Genomic DNA, 26,242 nt, shown 5'->3' with positions numbered 1-26,242 from the left:
AGCCAATAATACTTAAAGTCGTAACAGTAATTAAGGGATCTAACAAGTTGCTTCCCATTCATTTTCTGCCTTGCCTGATTTCATGCTCTGCTTTCCCCTCAATAAACCTGTCCTTGGGCTTGTCTACCCTTCCACTAGGCAGAGTGGTTTTGCCTTTGCCTCGCCACTTTCCCCTGGAAAACTCGCTCTTTAGCGCTAAATTGGAACAAATGGCAATCCATGGAAAAGCCAATTGCCGTTTGTTCAAAGCATGAACCAATATCCTCTGCTGATGGAGCCGTTACGGCACTACCGTATTTTTCACACCATAGGACGCACCGGACAATAGGACGCACTTTGTTTTAGAGGGGGGAGAACAAGAAAAAAAATTCTCCCCTCTCTGCCCAGTGCCCCTTCAGTGAAGCGGCAGGAGGCGCTGCACAGAGAGGGGGAGAACTTTCCCCCTCTTGTTTTCCCGCTCTAAAACAAGGTGCGGTTTAAGGTGCGTTCAGGAGGCTACCTTGGAAGCCTGGAGAGCGAGAGGGGTGTGCACTGACCCCTCTCGCTCTCCAGGCTTCAGGTTCCTTTCGACCTGCTCTTTGGGGCTGGCGGGGGAAGCCCACCACCAGCCCCAAAGAGCAGGTCAGGGAGCAGAGGAAAGGGGCAGCAGAGAGGCTCCTGCCATAGCCGCGGGTCACCTCCCCAGCCGGGAGAGCGCGTGCGGGGCTAAAGCAGCCCCCCGCGACCCTCATCACCTCCCCAGCTGGGAGAGGGTCGCGGGGGGCTGCTTTAGCCTCTCGCGCGCTCTCCTGGCTGGGGAGGTGACGCGGGGCTGTAGAGGCTCCTGCCATAGCCCCGTGTCACCTCCCCAGCTGGGAGAGCGCGCGGGGCTATGGCGTCTTCGCTCCATAGGACACACACACATTTCCCCTTCATTTTTGAAGGGGAAAAAGTGCGTCCTATAGAGCGAAAAATACGGTATATGATGCATACATACTTGCATATTTATGTGCACACACACACACACACACACACACACATCTATAATACATATATAAAATGCATAAAGAAAGAGATTATGAATAAGCATGTCTCATGAATGCAGAAGGTTCTGAAGATAATGAGCACTCACGCTTTACATTGTGGGTGCCCTTTGCGGGATTGCACATGGTGCTACAGTTCCCAGGGAGCTTAAGGGCAAACAGGGGCTGGCTTGCCTCTCAGTGTTAATTTTGGGAGGCTCACGCCCAGCCTCAGTAATCAAGTTTCTTGCTGGGAGGTGGGGCCAGCCCCATTTATAAATAGGGGGTGGAGCCGACGATAACCAGGCAGTCGGCTCTGGAGATTCACCCTCCCTACCCTCCCTTTGTTTAATGTTTCTTGTTTGCAGGTTAACTTTTTCTTCCTGTTTAGCTGGCGCTGCTGCGGTTATTGACTAGTTGCTCTTGAAGGACAGGGAAGAAATGTTCCTACATTGGCAGGTTTTTGTCTTCCCCGTAGCAATTCATCACAACTTGGGTGGTTATGGCCTTGGATGGAATCCTTTAGTCTTTTCTTATTTATATGGGGGGGGGCCTTTAAGTGGTGACTCACCCCCCTGCGGTGGCAATTCCAGGGTCCCCCTCTTAAAGGGGTTATATATATGGGTTATATATATATATATACACATGGCCATACACTGAAAGGTTGTCAGTGAACAACCCTGCGTGTGGGGATATGGGCTGGGCTGCCTGCTACACTTACGTCTCGCAGAGCACCCCCATATCCCATTTACCCTGATGAGCCCCAGTTTCCCTCGATTGGGGGGCTGGGAGGGGTACACGCCCAAGGCCTAAGCCAAGGTCTTCCTACTTTTGGAAGTGTAATAAAGTTGTGGCCTAATTTTAATTCCATATACGTTGTCAGAGTCTTTATTCCTTCCTTATGATCCCCGGGGGCTGGGCCTGTCGCCGCCTGGTCACGCAACAGACTGTCCACTGACCCCTGCCTTGCACTTAAAATATGTGCAGTGCTATGCTTTGCCAAAAGTATATAATATTATTTTTTTTGGGGGGGGGAGGAATGTCCACTTTCTTAATGGGGTGCCAGATTTAAAAGAAAACAATCCTTGTGTAATAACAATACAGTTTGAAAGTTATTCAATATGAGTCAAATTTCCAGTGTCTGAGAGATCACTGCCAGGAAAGATCTACAAATGATAGGGAGGCAGTGATTTAAACCCATGCCCATTTGGATCCACAATACTGGAGTGGTGTTTTTTTTTATTGTATTCTTTTACTTAGCTTGCCCGAGATTTTGGCCACGCTGCTAATCAGAGCAGTGCTGCCCATGCCAAAGCCCAGATAGAGGTAGCTCCATATGCAACAAAACATTCACATCTAATGGAGACTCCAGAGTTGGATTTTGAAGACAGCTGGAAACTTTTATTAAGTACTGGCACTTCTTTAAACTTTTTTTGGACTGAATAAAACCACATCAACTTAAAAGAAGATTTAAAAGTCCTAGGGGATTTTTAAAGGTCACTTGACAGAGAAAAAGTAATCTTATTTTTATAAAAGTAGGCTGTGCATCCCATTCGCTGCAGCCCAATTAGCAATCCTTATTAGGTAACATCTATTCCAATCTCAAATTAATAATTCCGATTAGAACTTGCATCACATAGCTTTTTTGTTTTGTTTCAACCTTAAAACTCTTAATGCTAAATGCACAGACCTATTTTTAATCATTAAAACTGAAAATCATAATTGTAGTGTTTATAAAAATGAAATAAGAGATCAATTATTTAAAATACGTCTCTCCAGCCTCCCCATCCTACGTCAGATTCTGATTCAGAGGTGAACCTTGTGTACCACTGAGTTCAAGCAACCTCCCCAAAATATTGTACTTCTGCTACTTAACGTTTGGTTGGTGCCAGCACAGTCCCCCCCCATTACATTTAAATAGCATTTATGGTTATCAGTAAATATAGTTGAAATTGAAATACTTTATTGTCACTTGTACAACTTCTATACAGTGAGATTACACGAGCACCCCCCCCCCACTCAGCTCTCTTAGTCTTAATTCCCCTCATTTACTGACGCACACCCACCAAACCCAAAGGTCAGTTGCCCTGTTGTTATCTTTTCATTCAGCAGCCTAACAGCCCACGGATAGAAGCCGTTCTTTACCCTGTTGGTGCGACTAATCATGCTTCTATATCTTCTGCCCGAGGGCAGGAGATCAAGAAAGTGCCGGCCAGGGTGTGAATCATCCCTGAGAATTTTCCTCACTCTCCTGAGGCAACGTTCTTCCGCTATTTCATCCAGCGGATTCACGGGACAGCTCATAATATCTTGTGCTGTATTTACCACCCTCTGTAGGCACTTCCTATCAGATGACATAATAAGTAGTCATCAGAAACCACCCTTTAACGAGTGGTTAGCTAGTGTTTTATGACATTGAAGGAGAGAGGTTAGTGTTGTCAAGTTTGAGGAAGTTGAGGCTGACTTAAGTTCTTGGGAAATAGAATTCCACTGAAAGAGAATATAGAAGATTGAATGGCCATTGCCTGGCACCATAATCCAGTCCATGTGTAGGTGGACACTTTCTGTTCTCCACCACAGAAGTGCCACCGTGTGTGTGAATACCTTCCTATTCCTGATACAGTGGTACCTCAGGTTAAGTACTTAATTCGTTCTGGAGGTCTGTTCTTAACCTGAAACTGTTCCTAACCTGAAGCAGCACTTTAGATAATGGGGCCTCCCACTGCTGCCGTGCCACCAGAGCACAATTTATGTTCTCATCCTTCTTAACCTGAGGTACTATTTCTGGTTACAGATAGGTAGCCGTGTTGGTCTGCCATAGTCAAAATAAAAAAATCCCTTCTAGTAGCACCTTAAAGACCAACTAACTTAGTTGGTCTTTAAGGTGCTACTGGAAGGTACTATTTCTGGGTTAGTGGAGTCTGTAACCTGAAGCATCTGTAACCTGAAGTGTATGTAACCCAAGGTACCACTGTATTTGTTGTTAAGAAACTGGGAGCGTCTGCGAGTCGATGTACTTCCTGCCTTGCCAGCACCTCCCCTTCCCTTCCCTGCTCCACTTTCCTTGCTGGCTTGTGTCAGTTACACCAGCACCAACAATAACAGTAGTTAATGTCACTGGTATCAGTCTAAACATGGCTAAGACCAGTAAGGGAAGCAGCATTTGTGGGCAGTGCCAGAGGAACCCTCTCCATCACCCGAGGCAGGATGCTGAGGGGCGGGGAGAACCGCCCGATGACGCATGCGTGGCGTCCGTACATACTGCACATGTGCGGCAGCCCATACAGTCGCTGTGTGTGAGTGGCAGCCCGTACAGACACCCATATGGACGCCGTGCGTGAGTGGCAGCCAGTGCAGACTGCAGAGGCGTGGCAGCCCGTACGGACGAGGGGCGAGTGGCGCCCACACTGACTGCATGTGCGCCCTCCACCGCTCTACAGCTGGGGGGAGGCAGTGGGCCATCTTGTCACACCCCCCCAGGGCAGTGCCCAGGGCGTCCCCCCTCCCCCCTTCGTATGCCCCTGAAGTCAGGGGCTGCCGGTAAGAGTGTGTGTGATCCTGTGGCTCATGCCTGATCTTACTGCTGGATGCAGCCATGAGATGACATATGCCTGGGTACTGATTAAGTGGGTCCATGTATGATCATGGTACCCTAATTCTGGGAGAGGAATAGGCTAAAGGAGCTCCTTTAGGTTTTGCTGCTTGGAGAGGATGAGTTATGCAGCACAACCTTCTACTTTCATAGAAGAGTTCCTTGAAGAAGAAGAAATAAGAGAGAGAGAGGCAGTTTGGATAATGGATCTTATAGTATGTCATTTGCCGGCAACAAAACTCTACGTACTTTTGCTGAATGAGATTTTACTTCACCACTTACATCCGTGATCATTTTCCCTCTGGTTTTGTTTCTTTCTCTGTGGTTGGCTCGTTTCTGCTTCTGTTGCAAAACGCGCTCCCTCGTGGTGCGATACTCCAGGGCAAACTCACTAATAATTTTGCAGAACTTATTGATGTTGACTTCGCGGATTGCGTAAGGCGGGTATCCCATAAATAACAAGAAGGAGTGGAACCTAGAAAAACAGAATTGAGTGATCTGTAGCTTTCGTCCAACAAGTAAGGGAAAGCCCCTCAACCCCCCAGGGATTGTTGCAAGCGGTGGTGTTTTAGGGAATATGGCATGATCTAGGTGAAATGCCTTTGTTTATAGGACAGAGCAGGTCAGAGGAGCATGCAGTGGATAATCTGCTTTTGAATTATGAATTTATCTTGGCTGTAACTCTTGCAAGACCTGCTCCCAGCCTTCCTTGCAGACCCTTTCCCCACTAGGTCTGGGAGGGTGGGCTGTGACTGATTCCAACTACAAAAGCTGAAGTTGCTGAAGAGGCCAGAGACTATCTAGGCCGTGAGTCCTGGAAGACCTGCTCCCTGCCGTGCAGGCCTTTTCCCCACCTGGTTTGGGAGGGGCCAGGACTGACTCCAGCTGCAAAAGCTGTGGCTGTTGAACAGATTCTTGGACTGGAGTACCATGTTGGGTTTTGGTTGGGGATTTTTGGTAGCTGCTGTTGTATCTCTATTTTAGATATTCTTATGATTTATGCGGAAATTGTTCAATTTGATTTTGTACTATTTGATGTTTTATTTATTGTTTATACTAGTGGGTCGAGCTCATTGGAGGAGTTTGGAGGCTCACTGGGGGTGAAGAGGAAGTAGATTCTGATGCACTTCTGAAATTGTCATTGGGAATGCAACAGGATCTTCTTAGGCGCACAGCAGGGATAAATCAAGCTGACTCTCTCAGGCTCCATTATGAGCCTCTCTCTGCGATGACTTCACCCCAGCTTTGCTAAAAGCTCGCTACTACTCAGCAGATTTGCCCAGACAACTGAGAATATCATCATTTTTTATGAGACCTCTCAATGGTACATCATCCATATTATTCCCTGGTACTCTACCTGTTAATTATTCTTCTGTGGACAATTTTTAAAATTATTATTCTTTCTGCACAGTCTTTAAGGAACTCAGACATCTTTTGCTTGAGAGTTGGCTGCATCTCATGCTTTGCTATGGCCTTCAGGTGATCCCATGATGCTTTGCACCGTTTCTCCATTTGACATAAGTTGTCCCGAAGTTGTTCAAAGTCAACCTAACAAGAAGGGGGGAAATTATTAGATTTATATATATTTTTAAACACACACACACACACACACACACACCATCATTACTATATACAATTATTAGTGTACAGTGGAACCTCTACTCAGGTACGGAATCCGTTCCGGAGGTCCATTCGTGAGTTGATCCAGGTCGCTGGTAGAAGCGCTGTTCTGCACATGTGCAGACGGCAGAAGCCACTTCTGTGTATGTGCGAATTGCGGCAAACCTGGAATTTACTTCCGGGTTTGCCGCAGTCGTGAGTTGAATTGTTCGCGGGTAGGGGCGGTGGTTCGGCGGTTCGAATCCCCGCAACGGGGTGAGCTCCCGTTGCTCGGTCCCTGCTCCTGCCAACCTAGCAGTTCGAAAGCACGTCAAAGTGCAAGTAGATAAATAGGTACTGCTCCGGCGGGAAGGTAAACGGCGTTTCCGTGAGCTGCTCTAGTTCCCTAGAACCACATGCTGGCCACATGACCTGGAAGCTGTATGCCGGCTCCCTCGGCCAATAAAGCGAGATGAGCGCCGCAACCTCAGAGTCGGCCACGACTGGACCTAAGGTCATGGGTCCCTTTACCTTTACCTTTAGGGGTAAGTCGAGGTTCTACTGTATATGTACACAGTAACAAATTCTTAGTTCATAATTTAACTGAGGAAGCATCTTGTTTTCCGTCACATACAAATCCTACAAAATCTAGTCCACATTATATGACCCAAGACACAAAACAGTCTACTAGTCATATATGACAGTTCACTAGGGCTCAAGGACACCGTTTTGCTAACTGCTTGTGGTTGCAACCTGCCTACCAACGGCAGTAGCCAAGAAGCTGCTACTAAACTGTAAGAATTGGACCCCTGGGCTGAACTTTTCTGGCCCTGTTTGTTCCACTGCCTCAGTCCTAGTTGTTGTTTGTGGCCAGTTGGAAGTCTGGCTGGTTGCTGAGCAAGTCACCTGGGAATCTAGGCAGGTTTTGCATGGATGTGAGTGCAGTTGGGTGGCTGTTTCTTGTGCCCCCCCCTTTGGTCTGGCTCTTCCTGTTTTGACCACCTGACTGGCTTCCCTGTTGCTTCCCTCACCTGGAGAACTGGATAAATTTCTCATTTTCCATCCGACCATTTCCTGAAGGCTTTGAGCCTTGCCTGCTTTTTGGCCAAGAATACCTGGGGTGCCAATTTGAAAACACCTTTGAGTCAGTTATGCTGTGCTCCTAACAAGGCCGGTCCAAGTCATTTTGGCACCTGAGGCAAACCACAAAATGGTGCCCCCTACTTCCAGGCAGGAGAGAAGGGGTGAGCGGAGATCAGGGGTGCCAACTTGAATAAAATATTGTGTGCGAGGAGGCAGGTAAGCCCCGCCCCACATAACTGATCACAAGACGTGGGCATGCGCACCCCATTTGAATGGCAATGCCCATCAACTTGGGGTGTGTGTGTTGAAATTGGGAGTTGGCTTCTATGGTGAAGATCCACATCAGAACAAGGGGAGGGATCAATATCTACATTGAGAACATAGGTGGGAGGAGACCAGCTGCACCTCCTATTTGCCAAGAATCCGCTGCCGAGGCGGCGTGGGCAGGGGGCTGCTGAGGAGATGGCAGATCCAGCCTCCAAGGTTCATGCTGAAGCTGTTGCTGCCACTGTGGCAGGAGGAGATGCATTCCTTAGCGGCCGATTTGCGGTCTGTCAGGGGACTGCCATCGGAACAGGGGAGGGAGGCAGGGGGGCCGTTGGGATACAGAGAGCCTCCGAAGCTCCTGAGGAGCAGTTCCTCTTCCAGCGATGGGAAAAGCCACACCTCCAGTGGAGAAGAGGGGGAAGGGGCCAGTCAAGCGAGGAAAGGGCTCGGGGATGCTGCTGAGAGCCCCAGTGCCTCACCAGGCTGGCCAGGAGGGACGCACGCCCCTTCCGTCGCCCAGCCTGCGCAGAGGGGTGAAGGAGCCTTGGGGTGCCGAAGTTCTTGTGTTGGGGGAGAAACTGGAAGGGGCCACTCCCGGATTCTGCAAGTGACTAAGACGGACATGAACTTTGGGGATCTGCACTGTAAACAGTTTGCACAATAAAACCTGTAAAAGACAGGTCGGAGTCCTGCCTGGCTACTCACGATCAGCCACCACCAGCATCTGACACTGTCCCTGTGGATTCTGCCACCTGAGGCTATTGCCTCAACTTGCCTCATGGGTGAGTGGCCCTGGTTTCTAAGACAAACTTGTGCCAATAGCTCTGGACCCAAGTGTATCCCTGCAGACCACAATGATCTCCATCAACCCCTCTAGTCTATGGCTGCCTGACCCATTACTCCTTTTCGCTTCATGCTTTCCTGGCCTGATGACAATGGGAGCAATGGAGGCCTAACAGACCTCGGGTTTTGTTTAGGGAAGTCAATCCTTACAGCTCCTTTTGAACAAGTGCAATTGTACGTCTGTGCAGGAAGATATCTTTTGAACTTTGAAAGTCTTGTGTCAACACAGTGTAATCGTGCTAGTAAAGCTTAATGTAGGGGAAGCCAATAAATTCCTTAATAAAGTAAACGAGATGAGGGTTCTCCTGTTCATTAACCATAAAAGGTGTTTAAGTGGCAGAGCCCTGCAGCTTGGTTTATGTTGCTACAAACAGGGAGCTCTGTGCGGTTTAACTACACAAAAGCTCCCATTGAGTGGAAACACATACGCTCAAACTGCTACCGTTTGCGTTACAACGGAATAGAAGCCAGGTTCAGTTAAGAACATGCAAATCCCAGCTATTTCTCTTTCTGTAGGAAAGGAACCAGCTGACACAGACTTGCCCTGTCAACACAATGGTCCCTGCTGCTTTCTAGGGCAGTGAGTTTGGGGCTGTGAGGTGTAAAGTTGAAAGCAATGGGCACCTACAGAGCCCCAACCTTCCCACAGCCCCACCCTAGAGTAAGTGGCAGGGACACTGCTGCCAAGAAGGTAAGGTAAAGGTAAAGGGACCCCTGACCATTAGGTTCAGTCGTGACCGACTCTGGGGTTGCGGCGCTCATCTCACTTTACTGGCTGAGGGAGCCGGGGTACAGCTTCCGGGTCATGTGGCCAGCATGACTAAGACACTTCTGGCAAACCAGAGCAGCGCACGGAAATGCCGTTTACCTTCCCACCAGAGGGGTACCTATTTATCTACTTGCACTTTGACGTGCTTTTGAACTGCTAGGTTGGCAGGAGCAGGGACCGAGCAACGGGAGCTCATCCCGTCGCGGGGATTTGAACCGCTGACCTTCTGATTGGCAAGTCCTAGGCTCTGTGGTTTAACCCACAGTGCCACCCGCGTCCCGCTACCAGGTAGAACCCCGCTTATTCCTTGCATTTAGGCTGGCCAGATTGAACACTGGATAAATATATTACAGGCTGCAGAGATGTTACAAGGGCTAGCTATAAATTGCTTTTATTATGTATTTTGTCAAAATAAAAAAAAATCCTTCCAGTAGCACCTTAAAGACCAACTAAGTTAGTTCTTGGTATGAGCTTTCGTGTGCATGCACACTTCTTCAGATATGTATTTTGTGTTTTCTATCTTGTATTTTTATGCTGTGAACTGCCCCGAGGTCTACAGATGAAGTGTGGTATACAAATTAAACAAACCAACCAACAAAATACTTGTTCCACCTTTCCCCCACAATTCTTGCAACTTCATTTTTTTCTCAGAAAGTTAATACCAAACCACATGATAAAGGAAGTGACTCTTGCTCTGGTTAAGTGTCTATCATTCATGGCCCAAATTATGGCCTCCCAAAAGCACAATGAGTAATATAAGGTTTTTGGCTTCTTTCTTTTGTAAAAAGTCTCCTGTACTTGCCAGTCTGGTGATGGGATTTTTCCTACCTAACTTTAAAGTACAATTCATTCCTTGGCCTCAGTAGGAATAGTAAATAATGTGAAATATGAAGTCCTTTCAAGATCCTGACTCATTTAGAAAATGAGGACATATTCGCTCAATTGTATATGTGCTTCAGGACAAAAATCTGGGTCAAACCATTGGCATAGATGTTTTTTAAGGAGCATCTAATTGTGAAGCCTGTGCTTTGTGCTGTGACTCAGAGCCACGCTGGAGATTTGGGAACCATATCAGTAATCTCTTGCTTTTTTAAAAATATTTTTTATTGAAAAAACCCTGACAAGCAGACTTGCATACTGCAACTAGTAGTGGGAAATACTGGCAGGAGGAGCTGGTGGGTAAACCAACTGCTTTGACGCCATTTTTTCTGCTCAGAATCACATATCCCACCCAAGCCGTTTTCCTACTTGGGAGAAAAGCAGTTTCAGGGATCTTTTGTGAACAAATGACGGGACCGAATAATATTATTTTCCAGACTGAGCATATTTTGCCAAGTCTGAGAATATACCAAATATACCAAAAGGTGATGTGGATCAGAATGTACACGCAGAAAACAAGAAAGAAAGAAAGAAAGAAAGAAAGAAAGAAAGAAAGGAGGGAAGGAAGGAAGGAAGGAAGGAAGGAAGGAAGGAAGGAAGGAAGGAAGGAAGGACCAAGCAACACTAAAAATCAAAAGAAGCAGCCTTGGAATGATTCTCAGATAATTAATTTAGCACTGTAATATGGCCAAAATGTTTCGATGTGTCTTTTTCTTCAGGGGCAGGGATGTTGGTGAGACAGTGGGAATAAGAAACAAGGACTCAGAGTCTTAAAAAGGACGACACAATTGGAAGCTTTGCCTAAGGGCTTCCTTTGGTTTGGATGCAACACTTTTGTGCCTGCAAGATACTTGTATACTTAGAATATAAAGTGAACAGAGTATAAGCAGAGTTTATTCAATTGATGGATGCTTTTTTTTTTTTTTAATAAAAAGGTTTTGTGGATTCTAACTGCTTTAGCAATAATTTTATTACGCACGGTACTTAGGCGTTTTCTGCTTCCGCAGTCTGCAAATACTTTAAAATAAATAATAATAATTTATAATAATAATAATTTATTATTTGTACCCCGCCCATCTGGCTGGGTTTCCCCAGTCACTCTGGGCGGCTTCCATAGAAACCAAAAACCACTAAAATATCATACATTAAAAACTTCCCTGAACAGGGCTGCCTTAAGATGTCTTCTGAATGTCAGGTAGTTGTTTATCGTTTTGACATCTGATGGGAGGGCGTTCCACAGGGCGGGCGCCACTACCGAGAAGGCCCTCTGCCTGGTTCCCTGTAGCTTTGCTTCTCACAATGAGGGAACCGCCAGAACGATGGGGGTGGAGACGCTCCTTCAGGTATACTGGGCCGAGGCCGTTTAGGGCTTTAAAGGTCAACACCAGCACTTTGAATTGTGCTCGGAAACGTACTGGGAGCCAATGTAGGTCTTTCAAGACCGGTGTTATGTGGTCTCGGCAGCCGCCCCCAGTCACCAGTTTAGCTGCCGCATTCTGGATTAGCTGTAGTTTCCGAGTCACCTTCAAAGGTAGCCCCACATAGAGCGCATTGCAGTAGTCCAAGCGGGAGATAACTAGAGCATGCACCACTCTGGTGAGACAGTCCGCGGGCAGATAGGGTCTCAGCCTGCGTACCAGGTGGAGTTGGTAGACAGCTGCCCTGGATACAGAATTGACCTGCGCCTCCATGGACAGCTGTGAGTCCAAAATGACTCCCAGGCTACGTACCTGAACATACAGGGTTTTCCCCATCACCAACCTGCCCTTTTTTGAAGACGGGGACAACATTTGCCCACCTCCAGTGTGCAGGGACCTCACCTGTTCTCCAAGAATCCTCAAAGATTATAGACAGAGGCGCTGAGATTACACCTGCAAGCTCCTAAAGTACCCTTGGGTGCAGCCGATCGGGCCCTGGAGATTTGAATTTATTTAAAGTAGCTAGATGTTCTCTTGGGACGTGGGTGGCGCTGTGGTCTAAACCACTGAGCCTCTTGGGCTTGCCGATCAGAAGGTCAGCGGTTCGAATCCCCGCGACGGGGTGAGCTCCCGTTGCTCAGTCCCAGCTCCTGCCAACCTAGCAGTTCCAAAGCACATCAAAGTGCAAGTAGATAAATAGGTACCACTCCGGCGGGAAGGTAAACGGCGTTTCCGTGTGCTGCTCTGGTTTCGCCAGAAGCGGCTTAGTCATGCTGGCCACATGACCTGGGAAAACTGTCCACGGACAAACACTGGCTCCCTTGGCCAGTAAAGCGAGATGAGCGCCGCAACCCCAGAGTCGGTCTGTGACTGGACTTAACTGTCCGGGGTCCTTTACCTTTAGATGTTCTCTTGCCATCTCTTTTCCTATTTGGGGCTGCAGCGCCCATTTATTTAAATAATAATAATAATAATAATAATAATAATAATAATAATAATAATAATAATAATAATTTATTATTTATACCCCGCCCATCTGGCTGAGTTTCCCCAGCCACTCTGGGCGGCTTCCAATCAAGTGTAAAAAACAATACAACATTAAATATTAAAAACTTCCCTAAATAAACATTTACTCTGTTATCACCAGGTTGGGCATCACTTTCCTTTCCACTTTGGGCAAAATAAAAAAATTCCTTCCAGTAGCACCTTAAAGACCAACTAAGTTAGTTCTTGGTATGAGCTTTCGTGTGCATGCACACTTCTTCAGATACACTGAAACAGAAGTTGCCAGATCCTTCTATATAGTGAGAAGGTGGGGAGGGGTATTACTCAGAAGGGTGGTGGGAATGGGAGATTGGCAGATAGCTGAGATGAGCCTGTTGACGACTCTTAACGACTGTAATAGGTCTTACAGGAAAAGGCAAGGGGTGAGAAGGTGAGAAATGGCTTAGTCATGTATAATGAGATAAGAATCCAATGTCTCTGTTCAGACCAGGTCTCTCCATGGTAATACCCCTCCCCACCTTCTCACTATATAGAAGGATCTGGCAACTTCTGTTTCAGTGTATCTGAAGAAGTGTGCATGCACACGAAAGCTCATACCAAGAACTAACTTAGTTGGTCTTTAAGGTGCTACTGGAAGGAATTTTTTTATTTTGACTATGGCAGACCAACACAGCTACCTATCTGCACTTTGGGCAAAGTAGGCATTGAGCAATTCTGCCTTTTCTATGACACCCAATAGCATTTCTCTGTCTTCTCCACACGGATAACCTACCATGAGCTTGTTCCTCCTCTTGCTTCAAACACAGCCAATGAAACCTTTTGTTATTATTTTTAACCTCTCTTGCAAGCCTGAGCTCTTTCTGAGCTTTAGTCTGCCTGACATTCACCCTGCAACTCATATATACTCCTCCTTTTTGACCTCCCCTTTCTTCCATTTCTTATACTTGCCGTTCTTAACTCTCGGCTCATCTGTAAGATCCTTATGCAGCCATACCAGTTACTTTGGGTGCCTCCCACTTTTATTTCTCGTTGGAACTGTCTGCATTTGCGCCTTCAACATTTCTGTGTCTTGAGTCACAATTTCGTTTCTGAATGTTCTGCTTATGTACCACTTTTGTGGCTTGGGAATTCCCTCTCTGCCTGGATATAATTAATTTTTATTCTCACCGAAGTTCACATAGGAAAAGTTATGCAGGTGAAACATCTAAGTCTCTGTTGTTTAACTTCTTCAGAGTTTTGAGGGTCACGTGGAATCCAAACTGTAACGTAACCCTCAGTGAAAATGCCCAAAGCTTATTTATGCCAATTTCTCTTAAATACGATTTCTCCTCTTTTTGGAGTCTGTGCCATTTAGCCGCCTGGATGGCTTCCAACTTCAGGAACACTGATTTGTGGCAGCTATGAGAAGTGGGAATGGGGCTTGCTACAGTAAGCCTCTTCTGTTTCTAAAAGTCCAGAAATATTCCAAAGAAAAAGACCTCAGGCATCATAGGAATGAACAAAGCTACACGAAATAAGGTTGGACAGCGTGGAAGAAAACAACTGGAAAGACTTGGAAAGAACTGTAAGACAAAATGTTTCTGAGAGGAAGTCAAATTCTAAAGTTTATAGGACCCAAACTCAGGCATAGGGCCTTCTTGGTAGTGGCGCCTGCCCTGTGCAACGTCCTCTCATCAGATGTCAAGGCAATAAGTAACAATCTTACTTTTAAAAGACATCTGAAGGCAGACCTGTTTAGGGAAGTTTTTAATGTTTAATGCTGTACAGTGGTACCTTGATTTACATACGTTTTGGATTACAAACAGGTCAAACCCAGAAGTGCATATCCTGGTTCGCAACCTTTTTTGGATTGCAACCCATTTTTTTATTATTGTGAACAAGTGTTTTTGGGGGGAAGCCCCATTGGCGAAAGCACGCCTTGGTTTACAACCTGTTTTGGTTTACAAACAGACCTCTGGAACGGATTATGGTTGTAAACAAAGGTACCACTGTATTGTGTTTTTAATATTTGGTTGGGAGCTGCCCAGAGTGGCTGGGGAAGCCCAGCCAGATGGGTGGGGTATAATCCATCCATCCATCCATCCATCCATCCATCCATCCATCCATCTTCCTTTTCAACACAGCACCAGTTTTGCCTCCTTACTCCCTGCACAGCTGCACTCCAAAAGGGATTGTAGCCTTATGAGGCTTTGCCCTCGGGTGGGAAAAATATTGCGCCTGGGAAAGGGAAGTGGGAGTCAACAGACACTCAAGGAATAGTTTCGGAGAAAAGGCTTTTTATTTCTACCATCCATGAACTGGTAGAAGGAGCAAGTGTGATAAGTCACAAAAAGCATGCACGAGTTCACAGTCATCAGAAACATTCCGCTCTGCTGTAACAAAGGTAGAGAACAGTCCATTGTTTCTTAGGCCTTTCTCATGCCTTCTGGCCTTGCTAAAGAACCACATTGCAACTTGCTTTCTGTCCGGGAACCATGCCAGAACAAGAGATTGAAACATATCTGAACACTCTTTCCTGGGAAGGGTGCCAAGAGTCCACAATAGTCCCAAGACGGCTTTCTGTACATGCTCAGGAACCTCAACATGGGGCAGGACTCCTGAGGGAGGAGAAAGGAGGAGGGAACTGGAAAGGGGTATATATGCTTGTGCACATGATTGTGAACTCGTGCATGCTTTTTGTGACTTATCACACTTGCTCCTTCTACCAGTTCATGGATGGTAGAAATAAAAAGCCTTTTCTCCGAAACTATTCCTTGAGTGTCTGTTGACTCCCACTTCCCTTTCCCAGGCGCAATATTTTTCCCACCCGAGGGCAAAGCCTCATAAGGCTACAGGATGGCTGGTATAGCCATGGTCTGCCCTTAGCCAGCACTGTGGAGCCACAGACAGCTTCATGTTCTAGTTTGCCCAAACAACTAAATCACCTGAGAACACGCCACATCTACATTTTCTCCTTCATCCCACCTTGACATCTGGATAACTGAGAGCTTAACCGCAGTGTCTGTAGCTGATAAAGGCTGCTGCCAAAACTCTCCTGTTGGATGGCAAGGAAAAGCAGCAAGGTTCCTTTCCCTCTAATTGAGACTGAGTATGCTGCTTAGCAACGTCGCACAGCATTGTGACACAGTCACAACAATGGCAAGATATGCTAACTGTTGCTACACAACCAGGAGGTCATTATCTCACAAATAGCTCATCAGGTGGGTGGGGTGGATCCTTTCTCTCTTAACACCAGCTCAGGCAAACGCTCAAAATTTATATACCGCCCTACGTGTATAGGGCTGTATAAAGGTAAAGGGACCCCTGACCATTAGGTCCAGTCGTGACCGACTCTGGGGTTGCGCCGCTCATCTCGCTTTATTGGCCGAGGGAGCCGGCGTACAGCTTCCGGGTCATGCGGCCAGCATGACTAAGTCACTTCTGGCGAACCAGAGCAGCGCACGGAAACACCGTTTACCTTCCCGCCTATTTATCTACTTGCACTTTGACATGCTTTCGAACTGCTAGGTTGGCAGTAGCAGGGACCGAGCAACAGGAGCTCACTCCGTCGCGGGGATTCGAACCGCCAACCTTCTGATCGGCAAGTCCTAGGCTCTGTGATTTAATCCACAGTGCCACCCGCGTCCCTATAGGGCTGTATAGAAATTCAATAAATAATAAAATGGGAATGGAATTGAGAGATGACCTAACCTGGGGAGAAAACAGCAAAGACCTGATGAAGAGAGCACAGCAGAGGTTATATTTTCTGAGAATTCTCTGGAAAAACCATCTCTCAAAGGACCTGTTGATGGCATTTTACCATTGTACTGTGGGGAGTGTATTAACTTAGGTGGTTTGGGAGCTGCACGGCCAGGGAAAAAACAATGCTGTCCAGGGTTGTAAAGACTGCGGAGAGAATAACTGGGTGCACTCTTCCCACCTTGGATCAAATCTAGGCTGCCAGGTGCCATAAGAAAGCTGCAGAGATAGCGCAGGATAGTGCGCACCCCAGAAATGATCTCTTTCAGCTTCTGCCTTCTGGAAGAAGGTACAGGGTTATAAAGACTAGGACCAGCCGCCTGAGAAACAGTTTCTACCCAAATGCGATTCTGGTTTTAAACGCAGTATAAGGAGTCTCTATAGTAGTCTATTGTATTTTAAAATTGGGTTTCAGAATTTTAAGGGGTTTTTCAATGCCTTATGTAGATTTTTCAATTTCATTGTTCTGTATGGGACAATAACAATAAAGATATTGTGTTGTAAATAATAATAATAATAATAATAATAATAATAATAGAGGAAATCATATCTAGGGGTTCCGTGGGTGAAGGCAAGCGGAAGTCTATGGAAAACAAAAAGCAGGTGTAATAGAATCGCTTGTGACAAAGTGACACAATTCAAGTAGGCATGGGCCCTTTTGAGAAGCTGAAGGATATTTGCAGGGTATTCCAGACCACAGAGGTTTGTAGGAACACACCCGTCTTGGAACTCCTCTCCTCTCTGGAAATACAGACAGGATCAGAGATACCGTATTTTTTGCACCATAACACTCACTTTTTTCCTCCTAGAAAGTGCGTGTTATGGAGGAAATGCCTACGGGTGGCATGCCTACGGATTTTCCTCCTCTAAAAACTACGTGCGTGTTATGGTCGGGTGCGTGTTATAGAGCGAAAAATACGGTAGTTGATGTAGAAACATCCGAAAGTAACTAAAACAAGATAATGATTCACCACCTACTGAATGTCTGCCTGCCAATGGTTTGATATGTTTGTGACAATATGCAGACATTTTAAAAGGTCCACAGTTGTGAATCTTGAAGAAGCATCCCCGTGAAAGGCTTATTCGTGAGTATTGCTTCTTTCAAAATCTATTGTACATTTATAGGGTTATATAGTCTCCCTTCTACTATTTTCTCATCTATACAGTCCCAGCTCTTCATTATATACCGCTAGTGACTGATAGATGCTTGTACTATCTCAATGCCTAGCTTTCTCTCTCCTCTTCTAAAAGAATCTACGGATATACAGTGTTGTAATATTGCGGAGAAGCTGATGCAGGAGGGCAGATTTTGTTAAACTGCTTATTTCACAGTCTGGGGGCGTCATGCAAAAGCACTGCACCGTTTCCAAGAACCTGTCTTGTTTCCCTGTGAACTGAGAAGGCATCACACTTTGCTTTCTGTACACAAAAGAGAAGCCAAAACTTAAAAGATTATCTCAACTGCTTGCTGGGGTGGCATAGTTCTGACAGATATCGATTCTATTAATTGCTTTATAGCTTAAAAGCAATGCATTCACTTCGGAATAGACTGCTTGTTAAAAAAACAACCAACCCCTTGATGAGAAAACCATTTGACAGAAAAATGAGGGAAAATGCCAGAGAAAGTTCCTATATCCTAAACATTCCAAGTGGATGACATAAAACAAAGTCATATTTCTAAGCTCACTGTTTATAAGGAAGAATGGAGAAAAGCAGCATGAAAGCAAAACTTGAATATTACACTTAAACCATTTTTTGTTCCTTACAGAAACTGATAAAGATCCCTTCTGTCATAGAAAAAGGAGATTTCCTTGCACACAAAAATGTACCTTGGCTGACCTCGTGATGGCCCCAATCTCAGAATAAAGGTCTGTGCTGTCTGGGAATTTTTCCACCACTATCGTACAGACGTGATGAAGGAGAGACTGCTTATGCACTGTGTCCTTGACTTCTGGAACTTTCTCGAGGTAGCTCAGTTCAAAGGCTTTGGCCTATGTGAAGGAAAGAAAAGAAATAAAAACAACATGCTACATTCACTTCTACATGCCTCAATTTTTTTTTTAATATGCCATGTCTGATGGGAAAGAGAATACTGCTCTCAGGAGGCCCTTGGTTAAAATGGAACATGTTACTAAACAGCTGCAAAATCAGATTTATACATAGTTTACATGTTAACATTCATCTGAAAGCATCAATGTTAATGGAGCTAATTCTTTTTTCAAAAAACAACAAATTCAGTGAGGACTCACCCTAAAATAGCCCAAACAGACCACTGAGGACTGAGTACACTCTGACTAAGTATTGTAGGGGCTGGGAGACAAAAAAAACACAACCACAACCAGATGGGTTTGGGAATAGGAAGGAATAGCTAGAGAACCCAAACAGAAAAACCCCTTTCTAACTGTGTTGCATTTTACTGTTCCATTTTACTGTTTTCCCTCCAAATATTTTAGATGGCAAATTTGCTATGGTTCCCTTAAAAGATAGATGCCATCTATGCAGAGGTAAAACCTTTGTGTTATTTTGCTGCAGTTTCTATCACCGTTTGAGAAGAAGAAGAAGAAGAAGAAGAAGAAGAAGAAGAAGAAGAAGAAGAAGAAGAAGAAGAAGAAGAAGAAATGATAGTAGGTTCTATTGTGATTTTATATTTTATGCTTTGTATTTTGTCAAATACTTAAATGACCCAGGACCGCAATACCTCAAGGACGACCTCTCCCCATATGAACTGACCTGGACCCTGCGATCATCATCTGAGGCCCTTTTGTGTGCCTCCTCCCAGACCTCCAAGTGTCCTTATTTTCCAGGAACAGTCCTGGATTTACAGAAGCCATTCCAGTTTCTAATTTGATTCTAATTTTGCTTGTCCTTAGGACATTCCTATTTTTGGAGAAATGTTGTGAGGGTATGCAGCCCTGTATAGGGACGTTTTTTAATGTTCAATGTTTTATTGTGTTTTTATATATGTTGGAAGCCACCCAGAGTGACTGGGGCAACCCAGTCATATGGGTGGGGTCTAAATAGTAAAGTAGTAGTAGTAGTAGTTGTTGTTGTTATGGAATAGGAGGTCCCTATTTTCATCAGAGAAATGTTGGAGGGTTTGTCCTCCACGAGAGGGTGGCAACACAAGAAGGGGCCTTTTCTGAGGTAGAATGCTCCCCCAGGGAGGTTCGCCTGGCAGGACTGTGTTACATATCTTTAGGCGCCATGCAAAAACCATTTCAGTATAACCAGACCTTTGGCCTTCAACTATCTGTGGACAATTTTAGAAGTGGGTGGGATGTTTTTAATGTATTACACTTTCCTCTTTGTTTTAATCTATATGAGATTTATTGTCTTTTGTATGGCTGTAGGTCGCTTTGGGGATGTGGGTGGCGCTGTGGGTTAAACCACAGAGCCTAGGACTTGCCAATCAGAAGGTCGGCGGTTCGAATCCCCGCAACGGGGTGAGCTCCCATTGCTCAGTCCCTGCTCCTGCCAACCTAGCAGTTCGAAAGCACGTCAAGTGCAAGTAGATAAATAGGTACCACTCCAGTGGGAAGGTAAATGGTGTTTCCGTGCGCTGCTCTGGTTCGCCAGAAGCGGCTTAGTCATGCTGGCCACATGACCCGGAAGCTGTACGCCGGCTCCCTCGGCCAATAAAGCGAGATGAGCGCCGCAACCCCAGAGTCGGTCATGACTGGACCTAATGGTCAGGGGTCCCTTTACCTTTACCTTAGGTCACTTTGGCATGATAAAGCAGCTCACAAATGTAATAATTAATAATAAATAAACAAACTGAGGGCTTGACTGTGATAAACACCTGACTATTGTTTGCTGTTGCAGGGCCTCACTTCTCTACACCCGTATACGTATTTTTCAAGGTTACAGCATATTTCCATGTGACTAAAAAGCAAAGCCAGTTTAGGCAAAGAGGCAGGACGAGTCTGACCAGTGGTGGTGCTACTACGGCCAGCATTTCTGCCACCCCCAGTGGCACCACAGTGCTAATGCAGATGCTCTCAACCCATGTTTTTCTTTTCTCTTTAGAACAGTTCTGTAATAGGTATGAGTTACTCGTGTGTAAACTGGTGCCTTTCTCGGTTAATTTGCCTTGTTAAACCTTTCTGACTGCACAGCCCTTTCTCATCGTGGCTGCCTCAATCGCTGGCAGAATCCGTCAGTGGGCGTTTCTTGAACCTCTTCCAACATAAACGTTGTTTGACACCCAGTCTCCTCCTCCTCTCACTGCGCGGGAGTCTTCTGCGCAGGGAAGGCGTGGGTAGCGGAGGACCTGGGCTTTCCTCACTGATGTCCAGTGAAGAGTCCTGGAGCCCTCTCTCCAATTCCCCCGTCTGCCCCCCTTTATCCCTGGTGTTGCGCTGAATGGCTTCCCCCTCTACTGAGCTGTTTCTCCCCCTGCTGCTGGGTCCTTCGCCAGCATCATCTGGGAGCCTCCCCTTTGCCTCTCCCTCCGATGTCAGCTCCCTGACAAGTTCTATGCAAGGCAGGGAGAAAGAGAGCAAACTGAAGACTTCCTCCTTCTCAGAGTTCTCCCTCCCTGTGATTTCTTCATATGTCCTCATCTATCCAGTCAGAACCACTGCAATAACAATGAGGCAATAGTGAAAGTAAAGCTTACATTGGTTCCATTGAGAAAATTTCCAATGGCTAGTAGAGTAGAAAGGATAAATCCCAAAGTTTTGTTGTTTTCAAGCTGGTCCATTCCTTCCTTCAGATCCAAAAGTGGTTCTGCAACCTCCTAACATTAACAGGAAATAAAGAAAATGCAGCATATCGTGTATCAATTCACTGTTTTTAATTATCACAAAAATTCCCAAGCTATGCTCCATAGAATGTAAAATTGCAAGGCCGTCTCTCCCTCCTCAGCTACTGGATCTTCCCAAAGTTAGTGCCACTTTCAACCCTAACAGTAAACTGGAGTCATTTAAACTCGGACGTGCCTGTTAAATTGCTTTTTAATTTGAGCAAGATGCATGATTCTGAGAAATATGAAGGCTGCTATAGGATGTACCCCTGAATGGTTCAGTTAGCCTAAGGCCCCATTTTCCCTTTTGTTCCACACTTCGTAAGAATTTGGAATTTTCAAACAGTGAGTGCTGATCTTCACTCTCGATTTACTAGACTTCCACAAATTTATCCCAGCTGAAATCAGGCACATCAAATTCCTTAACCAGGTCTCATGAGAATGATTCTTCTTTTATTTATTTTTTCCTTCTTGGCATTTGAGAAAGAAGAATAAAGACCTCCAACAATGAACTATAATAATAGTTGCTTTCGATTCATCAAGCATTAACTGAATCTACTGGACAATGCTCTGCCCCCCCTGCCCCCCACATCAAAAGCACGAGGGCTATATTATCAACACACTTCATACCATTAGCTAGATATCAGTGTGAAGCATAGGCGCCGACTCCATGGGGCCTGAGGGGGCCCGAGCCCCCTCAAAAATTCGTTTGGGGGGGCTCTGCCCCCCCAATAATCTCGGGCGCCCCTCCAGCAGAGCGCCACCGCCGCCCCTCCCCCAGCCCAAAATGCACAGGGTCGGGCTGCATGCCTCCTGCCCTCCCTCCCGAGCAAAAGCTCCACCCAATTTCCTTCGGAGCTGATTAATAGGTGCAGCACGCTTTCCCCTATTCGCTCACGAGGAGGCGGCGCCACTTTATCTGCATATTCATGAGCTTATTTATTATTCATGAGCTTTCGCGGGCTCCCCCAATATTTTTTATAAGTCGGCGCCCCTGGTGTGAAGGAAAAGGGGGAAATCGGCACTGAGTTCAGCCACAACCATAAAGAAGAGAAGCAGAAGCAGGCTTAGGATAGGCCTGGCGCCACACATACAAATCTCCATGTCAGGACCAGAGATATGGGGATGCCTCTCCTACCAACAAAGACTGGCTCCTTCTGCAAGCAGCTGTGGTTCTAGAAACTGGTTTTCCAGAAGACAAGACTCGTTTGCTGGATCTCAGTGGGAGACTCAAGTCACAGAAGCCAAGTGTACACATTTAGGCTTCAATTACAGTGGTACCTCGTGTTGCGTAACCTCCAGGTTATAGACTCTTCAGATTATGGTCGCGGCAAACCCAGAAGTGTATTACTTCCAGGTTTCGCCAGGCGCGCATGCGCAGAAGCACTTAATCATGCCGTGTGGGTGCACAAAAGGGCCCGTCCGGTTACGAAGTTTTTGGGATACAGCCGGGCCTCCGGAACAAATCCCGTTCATAACTGGAGGTACCACTGTATAAACAATGTTATTATTCTTTCTTTGGAGTGTTCCCAAAGGGTGGGTGGAATCAAATTGGGTAAGTTGTGAGCTGCAGTGGAGAATGTGTGCTTTCCTTTTCCCCTCCTGTTCTTTCTCACATTAACCCTCCCCTCACTAAACTACATTTTCACACCTGGAGGGGAAAATATAGGGAAACTAGAGGAACCAAGTCTCTGCAAACCCCTTTCTTCGCTTCCAACTCCCAACCTGCTCAGGCTTCAAAAGGGAGAGGAAAGAATCGCAGATCTCCTTATGTTTAGCTTGAGTTTTACTCTATGTCAATAGACCTTTATGAGTGATTACTATCTCAGAAGCAAATTTGTAGTAACTGTCATATAACCAGCCTGCTTCTGATAACTAGGAATTACCTTTTCCACAAGCTCATAATCCATTTTGAATGCCCAGAGCTGAAGTCTAGGAGAAAGTTCAGTGATGGAAGAAAGAGTCAGAAGGAACTGCTCAGCGCTGCCCAGAGGAATATCAGGGTTGGCTAGCTGAGCCTCCTGAATTTTCTGCTTCTCCTCTTCTGTGGGAATCATGGTGAGAATTTTCTAGAAAGACAAGAAAAATGACCAACTACATACACAAGGCTAAAAATCAGAGGCAGCTAATCCAATCTAATCTGTGCTCACTACAGTTGAAATACCTTTTTAATACATTCTGAAGACACAAAGCCCCAAGTGTTGAGAAATATTAAGCATCACATTACCATCTTCATAATTTTCCACCTATGCTTTTCAAAGCAGCTGACACAATAAATTTATACACCATTTCCTACAACTGCTGGCTACCACCAGCACAATCTGGAGGAAGGGGGTTTGTGCCTACATATCCATTCTTGACTAAGGGTCGATCTGCGCGAACAGGTGCTCTGTGTGCGGGCCCTGGGGCAGCCTGAGGGACGACACCTGTACAAGCCCGGTCGATGGGCTAGCAGAGATCACAACCATGTGTTCAGGAGGTCAGGAAACAAGGGGGAATGAACACAACACGGGTCCTCTTCCCTGCCTGTTCCAAACATATGATTGGCACTGCTGCAGAATGTGGATATACGTCCAACCCCAAACACCTATAAATAATGATAAACTCTTAGCTTAAACCTCAGGGCAACCAGTGAGGCAAGGTGAGGCAATCGCCTCCGGCGGCAGGATCCATAGAGGCAGCAGATCTGGCCTCCAATGAATGCATCTCCTGCCGCCATGGCGGCAGTAACAGGTAAAGCACACTCCTTGGAGGCCGAACGTGCCTCCTTTTTGGCCGCCTTCCCAGGCTGGCAGCCTCTCCAGTGGCCTCTTGGCGAATAGGAGGTCCTGCTGGTTTCCTCTCACCCTTGTTCCCAATGTTTATTCCACCCATGTTCACAATGTTAACAACTCGCCCCTTCCTCCCTGGTCAGGGAAGCCTGTGCCATCTTGTGGTTTGCCTGCCTCAGGTGCCAAAATGTCTTGGGCCAGCCCTGCTCATTGGTTCCCTCCCCCTTCAATACCTCAATTCCTTCCTTGTTTAAGGCATATTCATCAAAGTTCAAAATTGCAGTCTTGATCGTCCTTGGAGGGGGCAGTACCGTCAGGCCAATATTAATAGCGTTGCTCCTCTTCGAATCCAACACAATGATTTCCTGCCTCTTGCCATCTGCAGCGGTTTTCTGAGGGAGGAAAATGGGGAGGGAGCTATTTTATTTATTGGTTTAACAAAGCTTATACACTCGGCAGGCAACCTCTTAACACTTTTAAGGGCGTGCATCACCATGACTTTATACTGCATTATCCACACGGACATCAATCTACAATGGTGACAACCTCCAGGGCTGTTGATGGTTCAAAAGACTATGGCATATGTGCATACTGGCAGCACTAGGTATTAGGAGCAGCTATAGTGAAGGGAGAGGAATCTTGCTATCTAACTAGTTACAGTGGTGCCCCGCAAGACGAATGCCTCGCAAGACGGAAAACTCGCTAGACGAAAGAGTTTTCCGTTTTGGAGGTGCTTCGCAAAACGAATTTCCTATGGGCTTGCTTCGCAAGACGACAATGTCTTGCGAGTTCCTGCTGGTCCCCCCCCCCTTTTCCAAGCCGCTAAGCCGCTTATCAGCTGATCCGATCAGCAGATAAGCCGCTAAAAGCCGCTAATAGCACTAATCCGCTAATCCGTCAATGGGCTTGCTTCGCAAGACGAAAAAACCGCTAGACGAAGAGAATCACAGAACGGATTCTTTTCGTCTTGCGAGGCACCACTGTATTTTTATACTTGGGCCATAATCCCATTTCTAAGCCTCAAAAAGGAACTTGGGTGAGTTAATGGTTGTGGACCCTTAAGAGCACTGCTATACAAGTTCTAGATTCTCAGTACCCAGGTTGGGCTTGCTCAGAATGTGTCACGCTGAAAAACTGCTAGCTGCTGCTGCTGCTGGCCAGTGTCAGACATCTCTGATTTTCTCTTTTGATGCCCAGCAATAGGTGAAATTCAATAGGTGAAATGTGAATTGCTGTGTCAGGCTGTAGGCTAGCCTCCTCCAATCTGCTACCTGCCACAATTTCTGGCCGACAACTCCCATGAGCCCCTGCCAGCACAGTAGTCATGGTAACCATGGACTCTGCCATTACTGGTTTCCAAACCTTCAAAAGCATCACTTCTGCTGCAAGATCCCTTCAGAAGCAACCTTTGCTTGACTTCGTTGCAATGCTAATAAGAAATGTAATGACAGCCAACATGGGGGGAGTAACCATTAGAGTAAAACGTTGTGGAAAATCGGGTCCTCCTTTAAAGAGGGCACGTGTTGCAGTGAGACCTGGCAACCAAACCCTGTGTTGTGGGTAGGTTTGATTGAATAGCCACAACACCTAATTGGTAGGTCCCTTGATGCTGGGTTCAATCAGGCCAATGGGACACAGGCTAAATGGATCAAGGGACCTATAAATACCTTCGCACGTGACCCAGAGCTTCCTCTTTGGCTTGTGCATCGGAACACCCGCCCACCTCTCCCTACTTTTAGGGCTTGTTGCGCTTGACCCTGTTATGCCGTTGTGTGTCGTCTGTCGTTGGGACAGGGGAATGGCAGGAATTTCCCCACTTGGCTGATTGGCTGTTGCCATTTGGGTTTTGCCTGCAAATCATCACAACTTGTAAGGTTGCGGATAGGCTCTGGTTCAGGTGATAGCGATGGGAGAACGCTCTCGCCATCCCTATGTGAAAGGTATTCTGTTAAAGGAATCCAGGGACTCGATGGTTTGGTCAGCCCTGTCAGGGGCTTGTGCCCATGCCTGAGTCCAGGGGGACATCTGGGTGGTGGACTAGCCTGACCTCGGCTTTCCGCTGTTCCAGGTGTTCACCCTAGGCTGACCTATGATGGCGCCCTGGGTCAGCGCTGCCTGCAAGGGTTCAGGGAGCTAGTCGAGCCAGAGCCTATGCAACCACTCACTTTTCTTTAATCAATAAAGTTGTGGCCTAAATTCTGCCAAAAACCAAACCAAAATTTGAGTCTTGCCTGAATTTATTTAAGGGGGAGGTTTAAAGGTCTGAACACACAATCACAAAGTAAGACTCCGAAACAGAAATAAGATTTGTTGCAGCTGTATTTCAGAATACGTGCTGCGAGATAAGAGCAAACCTCAGTTTCCCTCTTCTGATCTTAACTGGAGCCTGAGTTCTCCATCCCAATTTCCACATGCATGCCTCTGTCAAGCACCTGCTCAGATTTACTGAACCAAGAAATACAGTTACAGATAGGTAGCCGTGTTGGTCTGCCATAGTCAAAATAAAAAAATTCCTTCCAGTAGCACCTTAAAG

At 46.2% G+C, this 26,242-nt stretch overlaps 1 protein-coding gene and 1 long non-coding RNA gene across 16 annotated transcripts in view; one reads left to right on the top strand and one right to left on the bottom strand.

Annotated features, from left to right (window-relative positions):
• The window catches only part of FHOD3 (formin homology 2 domain containing 3), a 369,691-nt gene that overhangs the window by 33,417 nt on the left and 310,032 nt on the right, over positions 1 to 26,242 (bottom strand). For all 14 annotated transcript variants that reach the window (XR_014518724.1, XR_014518725.1, XR_014518726.1 and 11 more), the window contains 6 exons: positions 23,943 to 24,101; positions 22,825 to 23,007; positions 20,813 to 20,932; positions 18,024 to 18,185; positions 5,951 to 6,141; positions 4,876 to 5,068 (listed from right to left, as the gene is read on the bottom strand). Coding sequence is in view for 2 of the 14 variants with exons in the window: in XM_083473089.1 (XP_083329215.1) it covers positions 4,876 to 5,068; positions 5,951 to 6,141; positions 18,024 to 18,185; positions 20,813 to 20,932; positions 22,825 to 23,007; positions 23,943 to 24,101 (1,008 nt within the window). In the remaining 12 variants the exon portion in view is untranslated. The remainder of the gene's footprint in view (positions 1 to 4,875; positions 5,069 to 5,950; positions 6,142 to 18,023; positions 18,186 to 20,812; positions 20,933 to 22,824; positions 23,008 to 23,942; positions 24,102 to 26,242) is intronic.
• On the top strand, positions 16,070 to 18,097 carry LOC310692416. 2 transcript variants are annotated; one of them, XR_014518786.1, is made up of 4 exons: positions 16,070 to 16,191; positions 16,878 to 16,964; positions 17,119 to 17,279; positions 17,963 to 18,097. It is a non-coding gene; the product is annotated as an uncharacterized lncRNA (long non-coding RNA). The 2 variants fall into 2 exon arrangements; XR_014518787.1 differs by lacking the exon at positions 16,070 to 16,191 and having other exon boundaries at positions 16,754 to 16,964.

This window comes from Podarcis liolepis (genome assembly GCF_965112155.1).
Source record: "Podarcis liolepis genome assembly, chromosome: 13".
Lineage (NCBI taxonomy): Eukaryota > Metazoa > Chordata > Lepidosauria > Squamata > Lacertidae > Podarcis > Podarcis liolepis.
The sequence above is the reverse complement of the archived record's forward strand: the minus strand, read 5'-3'. Positions and strand labels throughout refer to the sequence as shown.